This window comes from Taudactylus pleione, unplaced genomic scaffold, assembly GCF_031769625.1.
Source record: "Taudactylus pleione unplaced genomic scaffold, aTauple2 ptg000009l, whole genome shotgun sequence".
NCBI classification, from domain to species: Eukaryota; Metazoa; Chordata; class Amphibia; order Anura; family Myobatrachidae; genus Taudactylus; species Taudactylus pleione.
In genome coordinates this window covers 6,931,595-6,953,395 of record NW_028284412.1, presented here as the reverse complement: position 1 = coordinate 6,953,395, position 21,801 = coordinate 6,931,595, and the positions used below count along the sequence as shown (strand labels likewise).

Sequence of the window (21,801 nt, the reverse complement as noted above, 5' to 3'; positions counted from 1 at the left end):
CCCACACTTGACAGTGCATGTCAGAGCACAAACTAAGCATTAAGTCCAAGGAATTGTCTGTAGACCTTCGAGACAGGATTGTCTCGAGGCACAAATCTGGGGAAGGGTACAGAAAAATATCTGCTACTTTCAAGGTCCCAATGAGCACAGTGGCCTCCATCATCCATAATTGGAAGAAGTTCGGAACCACCAGTACTCTTCCTAGAGTTGGCCGGCCATCTAAACTGAGCGATCAGGGGAGAAGGGCCCTAGTAAGGGAGGTGACCAAGAACCTGATGATCACTCTGCTACAGCATTCCTCTGTGGAGAGAGGAGAACCTTCCAGAAGGACAACCATCTCTGCAGCAATCCACCACTCAGGCCTGTATGGTAGAGTGGCCAGACAGAAGCCACTCCTAAGTAAAAAGCACATGGCAGCCTGCCTGGAGTTTGCCAACATGCAGCTGAAGGACTCTAAGACCATGATAGACAAAATTCTCTGGTCTGATAAGAGAAAGATTGAACTCTTTGGCGTAAACGCCAGGCGTTATGTTTGGAGGAAACCAGGTACCGCTCATCACCAGGCCAATACCATCCCTACAGTGAAGCATGGTGGTGGCAGCATCATGCTGTGGGGATGGTTTTCAGCAGCAGGAACTGGGAGACTAGTCTGGACAGCGGGAAAGATGAATGCAGCAATGTACAGAGACATCCTGGATGAAAACCTGCTCCAGAGCACTTTTTACCTCAGACTGGGGTGACTGTTCATCTTTCAGCAGGACAACCACTCTACTCACACAGCCAAGATATCAAAGGAGTAGCTTCAGGACAACTCTGTAAAAGTCCTTGAGTGGCCCAGCCAGAGCCCAGACTTGAATCCGATTGAACATCTCTGGAGAGATCTGAAAATGGCTGTGCACCGATGCTTCCCATCCAACCTGATGGAGCTTGAGAGGTGCTGCAAAGAGGAATAGGCAAACTGTGGCTTCATATTCAAAAATACTTGAGGCTGTAATTGCTGCCAAAGGTGTATCAACAAAGTATTGAGAAAAGGCTGTGAATACTTAAGTATACGTGATTTCTTAGTTTTTTTTTAATTAAATTTGCAAAACTCTCAAAAAAACCTTTTACATGTTGTCATTACGGGGTATTGTGTGTAGAATATTGAGGACAAAAATTAATTTATCCATTTTGGAATAAGGCTGTAACATTACAAAATGTGGAAAAAGTGAAGCGCTGTGAATACTTTCCGGATGCACTGTATGTGTACTGTTTTTTTCAGTGGGACTTCAGGTGCCAGCGTGCCTGTCCCTTGGCACCCATACCCCCACTGCAAAAAATATAGTAAAATAATCACAGTACACACACCGTAGAAAGTAAAGTTTTATTACATACAAAACACACTCACACATACTTACCTTCTGCCAGGTGATAAATCCACTTGTCGAGTAGAAATCCCAGTGTTTCTGTAAAAAAAAATGTCACCAAAATACTCACCTACTTCCTGGCATAGTTCGGTCCTTTTGTCCAGTAGAGTCCCAGGACTTTGCAAAATAAAAAAAAGATTAGCGCAGACCCTCTACCCTGGTGAATTTCGAAGCCCTCATGGTTTCTGTCATTAGCCAGTCAGTGGCTGCTCTAGTGTAAGAGCCCGCTGATTGGCTGTAAGCTGCATGGCTGTCAGTCAACAGCCACGCGGATCACAGCCAGCCAGAGGCTAATCTAAAGTAAGAGGCCGCTGATTGGCTGTGACCTGTGTGGCTTTGAACAACAACCATGCGGCTTACAGCCAATCAGTGGCCGCTTACTCAAGCGTGGCCTCTGACTGGCTGCTGGCCGGGCAAATGATGGAAACCACCCTGTTTCCATCATTTAAATATACTGATAGATTAATTGGCTCCCAACAAACAAATTAACCCTTGTGTACATGTGTGTGCATGTGGTAGATAGATCCCCAGCTCCACTGGGGCATGGACTGATGAGTTTGTAAATTGCTGTGGTATATGTGTTCACTATATGAATAACTGGTAAAAAATAATACACTTGTCACACTTGTATAAATTTGCAAACTAATGCTTTTTCATGGTGGAAACTATCATGACTAGAGGTAGAAGGGCCCTATAGCAAAATTTTCCCAGGGTCCCCATAAGTCTAGCTATGCCCCGCACATGACATCATAAACTTGCGCATAAGTGGGCGGCACCGCTGGCACCTGAAGCTGCAGCAGTGCCCGGAGCATCTTCAAGACGCTCCGGGCAGCTGTAATTATGGCAGAATGCCTGCTTGTATCGCCCAATGGACACTACAGGCAGCACTGCCGCAGCGATGCTGGCTGCAGGGCCCCATTCCAGGCATCCTCCATCCAGAAGCAGGGGCCGTGGGTGGCGATGGTGCGCCCACAGACCCTGTACTCTTTGCGGCCACACACCCCTTGTTACGGCCCTGATAGATACATAGACACAAACACATACATATACTATAAAATCAAATTTAAAAAATCAACTAACTGTATACATTCACATAAGTAAACACTAACTGTAAAAATTTTGGCTGCATAGGTTCCGCCACTGTCCTTTGATCCAATTCCTTCTTTTGTTGAACTCGGTCTGGAGGTCCTCTCCTGCCGTACTCTGTATTGTTACATCTGCGGCTGCATTCCTCCAGGACTGTCACTCCAAATCCCCCAACTAACAGCAATATCCCCCCCACTCTCCTATGTCCCATTTGCTCTCCCCCCATCCTTTAGCTTTATCTCCTTCTCTTTCCCTTATCCATCTGTTCTCTCCCAGCTTTCCCTCCTTTTCCCTCTTATTGTTATATTTCTCCTCTCCCTCCCTCCTCTGTTCTGGCTAATGCTCACAACTCAGTCAACCCAATTTGCCCCTGCTGCCCCTCTCTACCCTCAAACTCTTTTCTAAATTCTCCTTTCCTGTACTTCTAAATAAAGCGTCAAAGATGCACAGCAGCTCCTGCACAGCAGCCAATCATTAGATCCTGCAGATAAGCCCCGGCCAATAAGATTAAGTTCAAAATGCAGACTCGATCACATTAACACTGATAGTCTGCTAGCTTCTAATGATGGGTCCTGCGCCCATGACAGAGTAACTGTCGCCGCTGTCAGTAGGTTTAACAGCTGAAGTTAGTGTGTGTGCAGTTAACGACACTCTGTATGCTGCTGTGTATGGCATTGATGAGGAGTCCCAGACTCCCAGCTGTCTGCCCAACTACTCCTACGGTCCACCCACACTCTTTATCCGTCCCGCCCCACTCCTTCTCCGGTACACTGCCACACTATTTCTCCGATCCGCCCTACTCCTCCTCTGGTCCACACTCACTCTTTCCATGGCCCACCCCACTCCTTCTCCGGTCCACCCAGGTCCCGCACTTTGTCCGGCCTGCCCTACTCCTCCTCCGTTTTGCCCCACTACACCTCTTGTCCGCCCTGCTCCTTCTCTGACCCACCCATGCGCCTCTTCTTGCGCCAATGCCACTACGCCTCTGGTCCGCCCCCAATCATGAGGTCATTAAAAATATGCCCCGAATTACACAGTGCAGGAGTTCCCTGCCAGGCGAATAAATCTTTTTTGCTGTGTGCTAAACACACAGCAACTGCACTGAGATGAGGTGGGTGCAGGGGGAGGTGGGCCCCGGAGTGCTGCAGGCCCCATAGCAACCGCACCCCCTGCACCCACTGTAGTTACGCCCCTGGAAACTATACAGAAAGGCATTAGTTAGTCTTAAACAAGTGCCCAAGGTGAGTTTATGAGCTTGTGAGCATGCATCCTAAAATGTATAATTTTTTTAGGCGTAAATCAAGATCACATGGTGATATGCGTAAATCAAGATCACATGGCTATACAGAGAGGACATTAGAGAAGGGACAAGGTTACTGTAATTATGCATTACACTCAACACCAAAATACATGAAGGTCATAAACTATTATTAAATGCCTAAATTTTATTAAATTAACACAGTTAAACATTCAATTAGGACATCAGCGTTCTCTTAATAATTTGCTTAATACAAATTTAAGGTTGTAAATTCTGCTGAGCTGTCTCTCCCACTCCTAGGAGGCCAGCTCAGTAGGATTTATGTCGCTGGCACAGTAAAGCATTTAGATGCTTGTGCAGCTGTCTGCACAAGCAGCTGCTGTTTTAATTTCTTCCCTTCTCCTCTGCCCATTGTATACAGTACATTCTGATTTTGTTAATAAAGTGACTTTATTTTAAAAAAAAAATAGAAAAAAACTTTACAAAAATAAATAACAGCTGAGTTTCCCTATACTTTGCGGAACTCATTTTGTCCCTCAGAGCCACAGTCATCTTAGTTGGGCTCTGAGGTCTTTCTGTCTGGCCCCATCATCTAGAAAAGGAAATAGCTGCACTCCCACAAGCATAAGAGTCTCTTCCTCCATATTTTGATTCCCGTGATTAACAGTGATTAGCTAATTAGCTAGGGTGACCTCATAACTAAATGGCTGTACCGCTTATGCAGTGCAGTTGTTTCCTGTTCCGGGTGACCGGTCCTGCATGAGGAATTCGTAAATGATAACAGTGCAGATCATCTGCAGCTGTTAACTAAGTATCCCACACACACAGATATGTTGGAGGAAATTACATTGTATAGAATATAAAGGTATGAAAAAGTCAAATATATTAAAAAATAAAGTACTAATCCCTTAATAAATAAAATAAAAATAAATCAAAAAGTCTGCACTATGCTTGTAAATTTGTATTTCATGAATTAATAGTCTACAAATAAATAGATATGGGAAATGGATGGTAAATTAGTAGTTATCACATCTAATTACATCCCAACTTTTATGATTTCAGCAGGACAGTCACGATTTCTGGGCACTGTCCTGCTGTCCCACCTGCAGACTACAGTATCCCCCGGGTGGTCAAGAGGTTGGGAGACACTCCCATTTGGTGCTGGGAGGTGGCTGGGGGCAGCCCAGCAGCTGCTGGAGTGCTGGACTCGACCCCAGAGTGACGAAAAATGGGGGCAGTCACGTCCCCTAAAGTGTCACATCAGAGGGTGGAAAAAAGTAAAATACACTCAAGACGCTGGACTAGAATCAATGAGCAGGTAATAAATTTCAGTAAATCAAGCAGCTGTTCAACAGGGAGGCGGGACCCAGTGGGCACCAGGTCGCACCATCTTTGGCACGCACATACAGTGCCGATTCAAGTTTTCTGGATGTTCTGAGGTTTGCACCAATTGCAGTCCTGTAGCATTTAGTAATTGTCTTTTACAAACTGTAGGGTGTCTGAGGTCAGTCACACTTGTTGGTCATCGTCACAAAAGAATGTCAATACACAACATAACAATAGAAGCTAAAATTTATAAAAGCCATCATCATTTTGTATATAAGTTAGGGGTATGCACCGGCCACTTTTCGTGTTTTGTGTTTTGGTTTTGGATCTGGATCTTTCTTCGTGTTTTGGATATGGATTGGTTTTGCCAAAACCACCCTTCCGTGTTTTGGGTTCTGGGTTTTGTGTTTTGGATCTGAATTTTTTTTTAAAAAAGCATAAAAACAGCTAAAATCACAGAATGTGTTGGTTTTTCTGCTTCTATGCTATTATTAACCTCAGTTTGAAAAACTAGGCCCCAAACTGTACATAATGCAAAGAAAAAAAAGAGGTGCAAGATGGAATTGTCCTTGGGCCGTCCCACCCACCCTTATGTTGTATAAACAGGACATGCACACTTTAACAAACCAATCATTTCAGCGCCAGGGTCTGCCACACAACTGTGGCTGAAATGATTGGTTCATTTGGGCCCCCACAAATCAAGCTGGCAATTAATCTGTCCCTGCACAAACTGGCTCTACGGAGGCAAGATGTCGTCCTTATCCTCCTCATCCACCGATTCCTCACCCTCTTCAGTGTTGTGTACATCCTCATCCTCACAGAGTATTAACTCGTCCCCACTGGAATCCACCACCACAGGTCCCCCTGTACTTTCTGGAGGCTGGTCTCCCTGGAAGAGTTAATAATTCATTTCTATGAACATCATCTTCTCCACATTTTGTGGAAGTTACCTCCTACGCCTTTCGCTGACAAGGTTCCCGGCTGCACTAAACACTCTTTCGGAGTACACACTGGAGGGGGGGCAACTCAGGTAAAATAGAGCCAGTTTGTACAGGGGCCTCCAAATTGCCTCTTTTTCCTGCCAGTACAGGTATGGACTGTCTGACATGCCTACTTGGATGCTGTCACCGATGTAATCCTCCACCATTCTGTCAATGGTGACAGTATCATATGTAGTGACAGTAGACATGTCAGAAATTGTTGCCAGGTCCTTCAGTCCGGACCAGATGTCCAAACTTGGTCCTGCCTGCCTTGCATCACCGCCAGCGGGTTGCTTAGGAAACCTAAGTTTTTTCCTGGCAGCCCCAGTTGCGGGAGAAAATGAAGAAGGGGCTGTTGACGTGTCACGTTCTGCTTCAGCTGACAGTGTTTTCACCAGCAGGTCTTTGCACCTCTGCAGGCTTGTGTCGGCCGGAAAGAGAGACATGGTGGAAAAAATGTAGTGGTCTGATTTCAACAGATTGACAACCCTGGAATCCTGGCAAAGCGAATGAAGGGCTTCATCCACAAGTCCCACATGCTGAGTGGAATCGCTCCATCTTAGCTCCTCCTTCACTTTCTCCAGCTGCTTCTGCAAAAGCCTGATGAGGGTAATGACCTGACTCAAGCTGGCAGTGTCTGAACTGACTTCACGTGTGGCAAGTTTGAAAGGCTGGAGAACCTTGCACAACGCGGAAATCATTCTCCACTGCGCTTGAGTCAGGTGCATACCCCCTCCTTTGCCTATGTCATAGGTGGATGTATAGGCTTGAATGGCCTTTTGCTGCTCCTCCATCCTCTGAAGCATATAGAGGGTTGAGTTCCACTGCGTCACAACCTCTTGCTTCAGGTGATGGCGGGGCAGGTTCAAGAGTGTTTGCTGGCGCTCCAGTCTTCAGCACGCAGTCGCTGATTGGCGAAAATCGCCATAAATTTTTCGGGCCACCCAAAGCATCTCCTGCATGCCCCTGTCGCTTTTCAGAAAATTCTGCACCACCAAGTTTATTGTGTGAGCAAAACATGGGACGTGCTGGAATTTGCCCAGATGTAATGCCCACACAATATTGGTGGCGTTGTCAGATATCACAAATCCCCAGGAGAGTCTAAGTGGGGTAAGCCACTGGGCAATGATTTCCCTCAGTTTCTCTAAGAGGTTGTCGGCGGTGTGCCTCTTACTGAAACCGGTGATACACAGCGTAGCCTGCCTTGGAACGAGCTGGCGTTTCTGAGATGCTGCTACTGGTGATGCTGCTGCTGTTGCTGCGTAAGGTGATACATCTACCCAGTGGGCTGTCACAGTCATATAGTCCTTATTCTGCCCTGTTCCACTTGTCCACATGTCTGTGGTTAAGTGGACATTGGGTACAACGCCACTTTTTCTGTCGTTTCTGTACAGTCTCGGTATCGCCTGCCTAGTGAAGTGGAACCTAGACGGGATTTGGAACCGGGGTCACACTACCTCCATGAATTGTCTAAATCCCACTGCACTAATGGCGGATACCGGACGCACGTCTAACACCAACATAGCAGTCAAGGCCTCAGTTATACATTTTGCTTCAGGATGACTGCTGTCGTACTTCATCCTCCTCGCTAAGGACTGTTGGAGGGTGAATTGTTTAGTAAAAGTAGTGGTGTTCCTACTTCCTCTCTGGGATGATGAACGACTCCCAACAGCAGCAACAGCAGCAGTGGCAGCAGGAGGCATAGCAATGCAGGATCCTCCAGAGGAATCCCGGATAGGAGAGTCAGTCATGCCAGTGACATGGCCTGCAGGACTACTTCCGATCCTGACTATGAAGGAAATTGACGAGGAGGGAGTTGATGGTGTGGTTTGCAGGCGCTTGGATACAACAGGACAACGGGATTTAGGTGTCCCTGGACTGCTTACGGTCTTAGCCAAAGTTTCTGAACTTGACAGTAACTTTTTATGAATGCTCTGCAGGTGCCGTATAAGGGAGGATGTTCCTAGGTGGTTAACGTTCCTACCCCTCCTTATTTCACCTTTACATATGGTACATATGGCAAGACAGTTGTTGTCCGGATTTGGATAGAATTATTGCCAGACCAAAGAGGTGGAATGTTTGGTCTTCTGCCCAGGCATGACCGTGATGGGCTTTTTCATCCCACGGACAACAACTGTCTCCCCCGGAGCCTGATTTAAACAAACCACATCAACATCAGAATCCTCCTCGCTAGCTTCCTCCTCAGCGCCAGCTACACCAGTATCCTCATCCTGTTGTACTTCAACAGTGACATCTTCAATTTGCATATCAGCAAGTGGACTGTGGGTGCTCCTTTCAGCACTTGCAGGGGGCGTGCAAATGGTGGAAAGAGCCACCTCTTCCCATCCAGTGCTGGGAAGGTCAGGCATCGCAACCGCCACCACACTTGGACTCTCCTTGGGGATTTGTGATATCTTCTTAGAACGCACAGTTATTTGCTGTGCTTTTGCCAGCTTAACTCGTTTGATTTTTTTAGCGGGAGGAGGGCTTCCATCATCATGTGAAGCTGAACCACTAGTCATGAACATACTAGTCATACTAGTATGACACACACTAGTCATAGGGAATGACCTTAGCCGTTCCTTGCCACTCCGTGTCATAAATGGCATATTGGCAAGTTTACGTTTCTCTTCAGATGATTTAAATGTTTTTTTTAAGGTCATTTTCCTGAACTTTGTCATTTGGGATAGTATGTGGCCTCTACTATGATATTGGGCATCGGCCTTGGCAGACGACGTTGATGGCATGTTATCATCTATGTCATGACTAGTGGCAGCAGCTGCAGCACTAGGAGGAAGTGGTTCTTGATCTTTCCCTATTTTATTTTTATCGGAGAAAGTTTGGTCCTCCATTTATGTTATATCGATTTGATATATACGTGCAGCTAAGGCGCACACAAACACAGAAAATACTTTTTTATTTTTGCTGGAGAGTAGTGCACTTTGTGGGTTACACCACCCTTTAAGAAATTTGCCAGCCGGCTCTTTACTTATGGAACACAGGCACTTGGCGCTGCTCCTTTGTTGATACACGTGCAGCCACAGTGCACACAATTCACAGACACAGAAAATATTTTTTTATTTTGTTTGGAGTGTACTTTGGGGGTTACAGCACCCTTTAACGGTCAAGCCAGCCGGCCCTTTACTTATGACACAGGCGCACGCTTGGCACTACTTTGTTGATGCACGTGCGTCTACTGCGCACACAATTCACAAACACAGAAAATATTTTTTTATTTTGTTTGGAGTGTACTTTGGGGGTTACAGCACCCTTTAATGGGCAAGCCAGCCGGCCCTTTACTTATGGGACACAGGCGCACGCTTGGCGCTGCTCCTTTGTTAATGCACGTGCAGCCACAGTGCACACAATTCACAAACACAGAAAATATATTTTTTTTGTTTGGCGTGTACTTTGGGGGTTACAGCACCCTTTAACGGACAAGCCAGCCGGCCCTTTACTAATGGGACACAGGCGCACGCTTGGCGCTGCTCCTTTGTTGATGCACGTGCAGCCACAGTGCACACAATTCACAAACACAGAAAAAATATTTTTTTTTTTTGCACTTGGGGGGAGCACCCCTGATGGACAGAGCAACCCCTGGACAACACTACAGCACCCCTTTAGGACTGGGACACTGCACAGGACTTTGGAGTAGACATAGCCCCTATGGACAACTGACTGCACATCACAGTCCAGCCAGCCCCTATGGACCTTGAAGGAGTGGACACAGCCCCTATGAACAACAGCAGCACAGCGCAGCACAGCACAGCACAACACTACACTGCACTACACTACACTACACAGCCCAGCCAGCCCTAACTCCCTCCCTCCCTCTTCACTGTCCACAGCCGAGTGAGAAAATGGCGCAGACGCGGGTACCTTATATAGGATCCAAAACCCGCGAGACCCGGAAGGCGGGATGATGACGTTTTGCCTCGATTTCAGATCCGAGTCAGGCAGGAAAAGTCGAGCCTGACTCGGATCGGCCTCGGATTGGGGGGTCTCGGGGGGGTTCGGATTTCAGAAATCCGACCCCGCTCATCCCTAATATAAGTATTAATATTATTGCTGCTTATGCAGTTTTCCCACTGGCAATTTTCTCCTCGGCTGACATCTTCTCCCAATTCCCATTCATCCAGTGCTTTTGTATTTTAAAATAGGATTGCTTGGTATGATGATGGTGATGGTGATGATATTATTGCTTAGCACCAGTGATGACAATTCAGGTAGCTCTAAATTGGCATCTGCATGTTTAGTTATTGAAACATGATGGGCCAAATGTAATAGTCTGCAATTAGTGTGAGATGACGTTATTCCGGTGAGATAGTCACTTGATTTAAAGCAGCACTTAGTTTAAATCGGGACAGCTCCTGCAAATCGCAGACTATTACATTTGGCCCATCATGTTGTTTTTAAATTACAAATGAAAGCATTCTCATTCAAATTCGAAATTCATTTAATGCGTTGTCAGGACTTATAGAACAATGAAGTTAAACTTTTTGAAATTTATTATAAATATTATGTATTTCAATTTGCATAAAGGTTTAAAGATGTTCTTCTTGATACTAGCAGCGGGAATATCAATGTTTCTATTACTGTTCAACATGCAAGTGCCTCAGCCAAACACTGCTCAGCAGGCAAGTGCCTTACTGTTAATGATTATAACAAACAGACTTCTTAACTCCCATTAAGTATCTGTATGTGTTTCTTTTGGATTTCTTACTAGCTGGATCTCTTACATGTTAGTAGATTGGCTACAGCAGACAGGCTAATGAGCGATTGATGAATGAAAATAGAGCAATAGTGAAACAGAACCCTTTTATCTTTAAAGTAAAGTTGTTTAACTCTTTTCGGGTCTGGATGTTTGGTACGGATTGTGGCCCTGATTCAGAGCCGGACACTCTGACAGAGCGCTCGCTCTGAATCAGGGCTGGGCTATTATTTTTTTAGAACGGCCTCCTGGCCGCTCGCATAGATGTGGGTGACCACACACAGCTACAGCGAGCGGCCAGGAAGATTGTCGCGATGGTCAAGACCATCGCGACCATTAAGCTTGCGACGAGACACTTGTGGTAGGGTCTCATTGCCGCAAGCCCCAGAGAGATTTCAGCTCTAACAGAGCCAAAATCTCTTCCACTGACATCACGAGTGATGTCAGTGGGGCCGTCCCCAAACGGAGGCGTTCACATGGGACGCCTCCGTTTGGGCAGCCACTCCCCCAGCCCGCCCACCAAAGGGGGTGAGCTGTCACTCAACATCGACAGCTTGCCCCCTTTGTTGCGAGACCCGGAGCGATGGAGTGCCCGTCGCTATCTGGGTCTCGCGCATGCGAACTGGCCCACCATCGACCCGGTTGCGAGCAAACAGCACTTGCGACCGGGTCTGAATCAGGCCCAGTTTTTTATGTTGTTTTTTACCATGTTTTCTTTATGTGTGATCTTAACTTCTTGTCTGCATTACTTACTGTATACTGTATATGTAGTCAAAATGGGTGAATGTGATAATCCATCCGATTTTCAAAGGTGAAGCCTGATTGCTAAATTCATATATGCACTTAGAACTTTTGTTTATAGATTTTAAAGTTATAGATGTGGATTAGGAGCAATGATAATTTCCTAATCCATATTAAGAAGAGTGTAATTCAGATGGAAACATGTAGTTGTCTGTAAGTGTACTGCTGAATGCAAATTCCCGATTATCAGAAATCTATACGTGCGCAGGACCCATTCTGCGAGTCCCGTTTTACGGGAGTAGCCAGCCCAGGGACTGTGTGGAAGTATGCAGTCTGCTGGGCTCGCAGTCTGCTGGGCTCCTTTTCGGAGCTGTGAATCTTTTCACTGCTCCTTTCGGATGCGCACAACAGCCCCGACATCCAGCGAAAGGAGCCGGACAGGGGCAGAGGGATCAGAAAGGATCCCTCTTCGCAACCCAGACCTCGTTCCCGTAGGGAAGGATTGGGTTGCGAGCCCGAAGCAGGAACATTCACCATCTGAAGATGGTGAATGTTCCAGCAGTCAAGCTTGAGTAATTCTGTCCCCATACTAATGTATGGGGACAGCAGTCCTTTCCGCAAAACGAAAGTAAGTAGGATATATCTGTGATATCTCCTGCTTTACCCTCTTGAGGAATGGCCCGATAACTTAATTTTCACAATTGCAGGTGAAAATGTGCATTTTCACCTGCTTTTGCAAAAATTGAGTGATGATGAATAGGCCAAAAAGGGTCATATTTATCAAAATCTGCATGTTTAATGCGGATGTGATCATTATTTTTGCGGAAATTTGCAAAGTGAAAATTAATATTTTCATGTGAATTTACTAACAATCTCTTGTCAGAAGACGGGTTCCGATAAGAGCTGGAAGCAGTGTGATAAACAGAGGAGATGGCGTTCTCCTATCGGTGCCAAGCTCCGGAATACTTTCCATTCTGGAGCCTGGTAAATCTGACAGCTTTGCAGCCCCCATAGAGACCTATAAGGGCTGTGGCTGCTTCCAGAAATGGAGGTACTGCAGCAGATATCAGAGATATCTGCTGCGATCCCTCCATGGTACATTCGGGAGATACTAAATATTTGCGTAATAATATATAATAAATAATTAATAAAATATAAAAAATATATATAATAAAATAGCCGTAAATATTATTTGATAAATAGGCCCCTATGCAACCCACTGTGACATGCCAATAATACAATACAGTATGTTATTTGAGTTTAAGGTAAAATGTAATGGAATAACCTGATGCTACAGTATATAAGTAACTTAATAAATAACATATGTAAAGATCTGTCTAAAGCAATATACACCATGAGGTAGATATAATAGCCTGATCGAGTTCCTGGCAAGTCTGCCTGATGTTTTAAAGGGGCAATCGTTTAAGAGGCAAAGCCAGGTTGGTTTTGCCTTTTAAATTATTGCCCCTTTAAAACACTGGGTAGACTGTCGGGAACTGGCCGATGCTTGCAATTTTCGCAGGCATTTACTTTTACCTCCATGTTGGTTTTGAATTTCTCTTTGAGGAGAATTTGCGTAAGATTTGTTATTTTAACATTTCTATATCCAGACACACCTCACACCAAGCATATTTGTTATAGTAAAAATACATGTTGATGATGTTGAAGAATCTTGTTTCTTCGGTCCTAAAGGAGTCCCATTGGAAAATAATGAAAAAACCTTGTGTCTCATTCATGCAAGAAAAGACACTGATGCTCCCCATGGGACTTGACCTTGTGACTTGTTGCAGTATAAACCTATATTTTTCCAAATGAGCAACAGTGGCTGTTGATAACCATGGTTCCAGCACAGAAATAGTTGACCATCTAGAGTATATGTTTTCCATTCGTCCACTTCCTGGCCAACCCCATGCCAGTTATGGAGATATAAGGCAAGAAGTCAGTATCCTCGTGGCTTTATCATTGTGGTCCATCCCATAATCTCGTGGGTTTATTATTGTGGTATATCTCGTAATCTCATGGCTTTATTATCATGGTCTATCTAATCTAGCTGTTCATACTCTTCTACCATTGAATTTCATGGTCTTTGTCTTTTTGTTTGACTATGACTCCTGCTTTGATAATTTTGGCTACGTTTCTGGTTACAGCTTTTGTCTACCATTTTGGATCACTGTCTAAAACTGGCTGGATCGCCTGTGGCCTAGCTTTATACTTGGACTTTGTTAACCTCCTTTATCACCAGCAATTGGTATCCTATCGCTGAAATACACAGCTGCACGTCTACTGTATTTTGTGACACCTTGAGAATGAAGGGAATTTGTGGTGCAAATTAATAAACTCAGTTAATATGCAAACAGGTAATCAAAATGGTTTCCTTCAGATTGGCTAGAGCAGTGGTAGCCAACCCTGGTCCTCAAGAGCTACCAATAGTGCATGTTTTGCAGGTCTCCTCACAGAATCACAAGTGATATAATTAGCTCCACCTGTGGATCTTTTCAAATGTGTTAGTTAGTAATGAATGCACCTGCTAGGTGGTCTGGAAAACGTGAACTGTTGGTAGCTCACGAGGACCGAGGTTGGCTACCCCTGGGGTAGAGAGTGGGATAACCACTCTGACTGTCACATAAGGTCAATCAAGTTCATTGAATCATATGACTGCAGTCCCTTATTCACTTGGGACTTACAATGTTCTTTCAGGTTGGACTACAATATTTTTTCAAGTTGGACTACTTCAGATAAAGGTAGATACACTATGGACTTAGGTGACTAATAGCAGTAACCGGTAGAGAACGCTATGCAATGTTAAGGTATGGGGTTACTGGCCACAGCTGAAATATTGGGAAACTGGTAAAGCAAAGTATTAGTGTTGCAACCATTGTTGGCTTGTAAGTGTGTGACAATGGAATCTGACCAGATTGGAATGAGCCCACAATAATATAAATAGAGTCATATGTTACCCATGCACAAAACAGATCAAGAAGTCACAATTTTAACAAGCGGTCACAAGTATCATTAGGGGTGTTGATTTGTCTTGGATCAAAATATTATTGATTCTGAGAATACTTTGGTTAATGTTGTGAGTCTGGGAATTCCAAGGAGCTGTGATATGGATTTCAGCCACTAACAGAATAAAATGGATCAATATGTCTAAGAGAATTAGGGATCACATTGTTATGCAGTATGGAGCTTCTGGACAGAACGACACCAGATGTTTAGAAGAAAAAGATATAAACAGCGCAAATAATATCTCTAATAAATTGATAATCCCATCGGCTGAGACTGCTATGCTAACCAGCTAATAAGTATGATCGAATCCACATTAAACGTATATTTTTTACTGTATGTCTTTTACATACTACTGTAGATTATATTTAATTTATTTTTATATGTGGGTCATTTTGTTATTGTTATATGTATTGTATGGTGAATGATGAGTATATTTGTCCATGTTTAGTGACAAACTGTAACTCAAAGATATAAAATATATACAGCACATGTTTCACTTACTTGAGCAATTACTAGCACTGTTTACATAATTTTTTTCTTAGTGGTAAATGGAGAGAGAGCAATAATCCCCTAACAGCAGTTGTAATTACTTTAAAAAAAAATCTTTTAGCGCCTTGAATGTTTTGTGTTACTGTAGATGTTTGTAAATGACATAACATTAGTATGTAAACCATACTACCATCAGATCAGTAAAAAAGCCAGAGCCACAGGATCTGACACCAACACCACATTAAACAGTGATGTAAGACGCAGGCATCATATTGACCCAGACACCAAACAGACAACATATCCAACCTGATATCATATTAAACTTGATACCATATTTATTCCAGTAACTGAGAATACACATCTCTAACCTTGACACAAGTACAACACTAAGGACAAGCTTTAAAATAGATACGTAGAATTTAATGGCAGAAGATAAGAATAATGTATTGCCAATTTCATTATATAAAGAATACTTTAGGTAAACAATCCTGCAATAATTTTGTTTAGCCCTTGCGCTGTTTTGTATTCTTTTTTGGTCGAATCTCATGTAATTAGTTTGTGCTTTCTATAAAACACTCTCCCTATTGTAGCCTTACAACTTCCTTTCCTCCAATTAATAAGTATATCTCTTGTTCGATCTTAAAATGTGATCTTCTTGAACTCTATTAATATATTTGACACAATTTTAGGGTTTTTAATACAATATTTAATACAACCCAACACAGGTGACCATATCTTTCTTCCATGTAATCATCAGTATTTATTATTTACCCTGAGTCCTGCACAAAAAAGAGGCTATTTTTAAGTAATTGGCAATGTTTTGCATGGCACGATTCAAAGCTATGAAGTCAAGACTACCAGACGGTATGCAAATGGGAAGCCGGCGGAACTAATCCCGACAGCCGGCTTCCCAACTGTCATATCCCGGCAAAGGTCTAAAGACACCTGTCATTAGACAAAAGCCAGGAGCCCAACACCCGGTATCCCGATCGAAGGGACGCCGAGCACGGATAGCCGCAGGGGGGAGGGTTAGGTTTAGGGTTCCCGGGGGGGACTTAGAGTTAAGCACCCCCCTGGGAGGTTAGGTTTAGGCTAGGGGAAGGGGGGTTAGGGTTAGGCACCCCCCGGGGGGAGGTTAGGGTTAGACACCCTTCCAAGGGACTTAGGTATAGGCAGTGGGGAAGGGGGGGTTAGGTTTAGGCACTTAGAGGGGGGATTAGGGTTAGGTACTGGGGGGAGGTTAGGGTTAGGCACCCCTAAGGGAGGGTTAGGGTTAGGGGGTAGAATTAGGTTAGCTAATACTTACCTGAGGACGATCGGGATATCCACTGCTGCCGGGATGCTGGTGTCGAGATCCCAACCGCCAGACATGCGTCCGGTGGTAAATCATACCGATTCCTACCAGACCTGAATATTTAAACTGACATCTGTGGTTTGGAAACATAGATTTATATAGTGCACTGTCAGTGTCAGTCAAACTGAGAAGAGGATTTTTTTTCCATTTGATTAAAAGTTTTTTTTTTATTTAGCATAAATAGTAAATACCTAGAGAACATGTTAGTTTGAATGTCATCTTATATCAAGAATAATAGGTTATACAGTAGATAAAGACAAGTGAAAAATCAAAACTGGCATGCACATATTTTGGGCCTGTTGTTCAACAATTCTGTATATTCTATAAACTGTAGCTCCAGATAACATGATATGTAGAACACGATTTTATATGACAGTTATAACATTGGTTATTTTCATTGCAGCCAATGTGGAACAGATAGACAGAAGAGTAATAGTCCCTGTATACATAAAAGTATTATATTTGTCCATCTGCCCCTTGTGAAAACCACTACTTACATATCTATTATAGATGGGTTAGCACAGTGGGTGGTTGTTTATCATATCAACCAATCAGATTCTGTCATTGTTCTAGTGCAACTTAGAAAATTAAATAAAATATCTTATAGGTGGCTATGGGCAATAAATCGTTTTTCATTTTCATACATTTTTCTGAAGATGTCTTCCACTACCCCGACACTCCTCTGTAAGGTCTAAGAGATAATTCTTAATTTTATTAATAATTAAAAGTGCTGGTAAGGATCATGAGAGCTCACACTGGGAATGCACAGAATGCACAGCTGCCGAAGTTGAGGATTCCTGGTTTGACTGCCCATGGTGCTCTGAGACATTTGAGCAATATACCTCCTGCGTATAAGTAGCTTGGAAACTGTGAAGTCTAGCTTTCAAGACAACGTACTCTCTGGACTGCAATTCCAATTTGGGATCAGCTTCCTTTTGTAGATCTCCCAAGGACATTGGGTTGTTGTCTTCACTATTCAGCCTTTATGCTATTGGGAGCCTTCATGGTTAATTAATGCCCACAGATACACCTGTTACAGTATCTTTCACTTACCACCTCCAGTCCTACTCACTTCAACATAGTGGGAGCAGAGATAGGAGATGCTGGGGGACAAACTCAGATAGTGCAGGAAGACAGTGCAAGGTGAGAGAGAGATAGTGAGGCAGCACAGATGAGAATGAGAAAGACAGGGGGCCAAGGAGATAGATAAAGTGGAGAAGGCACAGTGTAAGAGACAGAGTTAGAAAGATGGCACAGGGGAGAGTGAGATAAAGCGATGCCACAGGAGTAAGAGAGTAAACAATTGAGGCATCCTGGAGAGAAATAGAGTGAGAGAGAGAGAGAGATGAGATGTGAGAAAGGGGGCTGGCTCAGGGTAGAGTGAGAGAAAGAGAGAGTGAGTGGTAGAGGTAGCTCACCAAGAGGGAGAGAGAGGCAGAAAGTGTGAGAGAGAGAGAGAGAGAGAGAGAGAGAGAGATAGAGAGACAGAGAGAGACAGAGAGAGTGAGTGGTAGAGGTGGCTCACCAAGAGGGAGAGTGAGGCAGAAAGTGTGAGAGAGAGAGACAGAGAGAGACAGAGAGAGACAGAGAGAGAAACAGAGAGTGAGAAGGAGGAACACACCACATGCAAAAGTAAACAAAAGTAAAAACACAACAGCAAACTGACGCCAAGACTGAAAGAAAAAATTAGGTGTTAGTGCCAGACGAGATAGCTCGAAAAGCATGTGATTATTTTTCCCCAGTAATTAATAATTAATATTTCCCCTTTAATATAATAAATAATATTGCTCTTTTAATAAAATGTAACAGTCATTTTGCCCCCTATTATATTAATGAACTAATATTGCACGGAGTTTTGATAATGATCATCCACACTACTAAATAGTAAATTCAGTTATTTGGAAATCAGACCTGCTGTCAATGTGCAGCGGTTTCAAAGCACCAGCAAAACTACTGTTTATTAAATTTACCCCCTAGGGTAATTTGTGAAAGGACAAAAATGGAGCATCATAGCGGAAATGCAGTTTGTGATCTGTAGTATTAGCGCCTGAAGATGGTGGTGTGTGTGGGGCATGCAAAAGTTTACATATTATAATGATGGAAATAGGGCGAATATCTATGGGTAGGTACTGTGGGCCTCATTCAGAGGCGGTCGGAGGATGCAAGCGGTCGCTCAGAAACTGGGCGGCCACTTGCATCCTGACCGCCCGCCTCTGTTTCGGTCGTTAAGCTGTAGGTTAACACCCACGGCTCTAACGACCGCTAGGGTGATGGTCGCGATGGTCATTGACCATCGCGACCATCGGGGCTTACGACGAGACCCTAGGGTAGGTAGGGTCTCACTTGTCGTAAGCCCCGGAGAGCTTCTGGCTCTGTCAGAGCCGGAAGCTCTCCACTGACATCACTAGTGATGGTCTTGACCATCGCGACCATCAACCTGGTCGGTCGCTAAAGCTGTGCGTGGTAACCCACAGCTTAGCTAGCGACCAGGAGGCCGCACCTGAAAAGTCAAGCGGCCGCCTTCATTCAGAACGAGCGCTCGCTTCTTGCGACCGCCTCTGAATGAGGGCCTCAGTTCTTGTCATTGTGCTGCAGAGATATTTGGCTGCACACAGCACCATACATCACAGTAGCCAAACATCGCTAATTTTGCTGCGCACCCCTGCGGGGAATTCCCACACTCCCGCACAGTGGCCCTGATTCAGAGCCGGATGCTCTGACAGAGCGCTCGCTCTGAATCAGGGCGTCTTTTATTTCTTTATGGAGCGGCCTCCTGGCCGCTCGCATTGCTGTGGGTTGCCACCCGCAGCTAATGCTAGCGGCCAGGATGTTGGTCGCAATGGTCAAGACCATAGCGACCATTAGGCTAGCGACGAGACCCTTGTGGTAGGGTCTCGTGGCCGCAAGCCCCAGAGAGATTTCGGCTCTAACAGAGCCGGAGTCTCTCCACTGACATCACTCGTGATGTCAGTGGGGTCCCCCTCAAACGGCAGGCGTTCTCATGGGAATGCCTCCGTCTGGGCAGCCACCCCCTGACCCGCCGACCAAAGGGGGCGTGCTGTCACTCAACATCGTCAGCACGCCCCCTTTGGTGCGAGACCCGGAGCGACGGATTGCCCGTCGCTATCCGGGTCTCGCGCATGTGCATGACGGAGCCAGCTCCGTTGTGCGCATGCGCTCTGGGCCACCATCGACCTGGTTGCGAGCACTCAGCGCTTGTGACCGGGTCTCAATCAGGCCCTCTGTTCATCAGATTATTTATTTAGAAGGTCCAATGATATCACAGCAATTCCTAACTGTTTTACCTGTATGAGATTGCATAATGATGCAGATTTTTGCAAGGGAGTGGGGATGCATTACTTTACTTTTAACAGCGCTGCAGTAGAATGTCAGATTAACACAAAGGGGTCTATGTATCAAGCAGTGAAAAAGCATGGAGTAGTGAACCAGTGGAGGAGTTGCCCATAGCAACCAATCAGCTTTGAATTAGCATTTATCAAGTACTGTCTATAAAATAATAGATAGGAGCTGATTGGTTACTATGGGCAACTTCTCCACTGGTTCACTTCTCCAGACTTTTCACTGCTTCATAAATAGACCCTGTAAACATGTACAGTACTGTGTGCTTTAGTGCTTTTGCTACATAGTCTTTTAATGTCCGAATTGTTTGATTTCATTTGTCTCTAAAGTAGCTAAAATAGCCATTCTTGTCTACTTTAGGGCGTCCTGATGTGGAGCAGCCGTGTGAAACAAGTGTACGCACATGGAGTCCTGGAGCAAATGAGAACCATGTGCCTCCTGCATGTTCCACAGCACACGGATGCTACCTGCAGCTGGAATTTATACATCCGGTGATTCCACAAAGTGTTACAATCTGGGTGACATTTGTGACCACAGAGTCTGATACAAATGGAGCCGAAGTGGCTGTCAAAGTTCTTACAGCCCGCGGTGAGAATTATTCATTGGGTCCTCAAAGCATTTTCTGTGATGTTCCTCTAACCATCAAATTGGACTACATTAAAGTGGAAGTATATGCTATACAGATCTACACCAAGGACAACCATATTGAGATTGATGCTGCTATGATCACTTCAGTGCCTAACAGTCCCTTGTGTGCAGACTGCAATCCCATCCACTACAAGGTGCTCCGAAAGCCACATTTTGAACATGGTTCATCTTCTTTGATCTCCAGCCTCCACAGAAGATACAAAGACAGGTAAATGTTTTCTCTGCATGAGTTCAAAAAAGTTGTTTGGTAAAATTTGGATCTACAGTAGTTAATAAGATGTAGTACACACAGACTTTACCATGCGATAGGAAGGAGTATACTGAAGACAGAAAATAGTGGCGGTGAGGAAGGGGTTCTGGTTATTAAAATAAAGTAATTTTCACCATTTTTACATTTATTTTTCTGCACATTCCCATAAACGTGCACACTGAAATGTTTACTAATTATGGGGACAGTCAGGGGCGTTTCTAGAGAGGAGGGGGCCCGTGTGCAGTCTCCCTCACGGGCCCCCTACTCTCAGTCCGGCGACTGCGCGTCCAGCACTGCACTTATAGACTCTGGGCACTAGAATGTGCCCAGAGTCCATAGCGCATGCGCAGGTCACTGTGAAAATGGCTGCGGTGGCCATTTTCTCTGTACTGGGCATGCGCAAACGATGGCAAAATGGCAGCGGCGGCCATTTTTGAGCCCTTTTGACAGTCCAGACACCGGCGCCGATGTTGGACTCCAGAGTGGTAAGTATACTATAGGTGCAGGATGTGCGAAGCGGGCCCCCCTGCACCCAGGGGCCCGTGTGCACTGCATAACCTGCACCCATTATAATTCCGGCCCTGGGGACAGTACACTTTACCAGTGAGGCCAACCAGTCATTACGTATAAGTCATTAATTTATCCACTTTTATTATTATTATTATTATTATTATTATTATTATTATTATTATTATTATCTTTTATTTATAAGGTACCACAAAATGTATGCAGCGCTGTACAGAGTATACAAGCAAACATTTCACATTAACAGAGTATTAGCTCTTACTGTAAATACAATGCACAAAGGAATGTCATAGTACCAGACATTAATATCACATCAGATTAGGTAGAACAGATGACAGAACATGTGTTGGGCAATTCACTGAAGCTAGCTAGTGGGCGTCATCATAGGTGGTAATTAATTCAGTACTCAGTGATTCTGTACCCAACATATGGGCAGGCAGACTGAATCAGAGTTGCTGAAGGGGAGAAGGAGACAAGAGAGCAGAACATTGGTGGCATGGAGTGTGCTAGGAAAGAACAAGTGATTGGAGGGCCCTGCCTGTAAGAGCTTACATACTAAGGCAAAGGAAAGAACGTGTCAACTTAATAGGAGGGCTGGTATGCTTTTAAAAAAAAGTACATTTTAAACTGAGGTGTATAGCAGAAAGTCTGAATGGGTGAG

General features: G+C 44.5%; 1 protein-coding gene across 2 annotated transcripts in view; it reads left to right on the top strand.

Annotated features, from left to right (window-relative positions):
• PAPPA (pappalysin 1) overlaps positions 1–21,801 on the top strand; it is a 475,476-nt gene that overhangs the window by 155,814 nt on the left and 297,861 nt on the right. For both annotated transcript variants that reach the window (XM_088466086.1, XM_088466022.1), the window contains exon 7: positions 20,078–20,573. In XM_088466086.1, the coding sequence (XP_088322212.1) occupies positions 20,078–20,573 (496 nt within the window). The remainder of the gene's footprint in view (positions 1–20,077; positions 20,574–21,801) is intronic.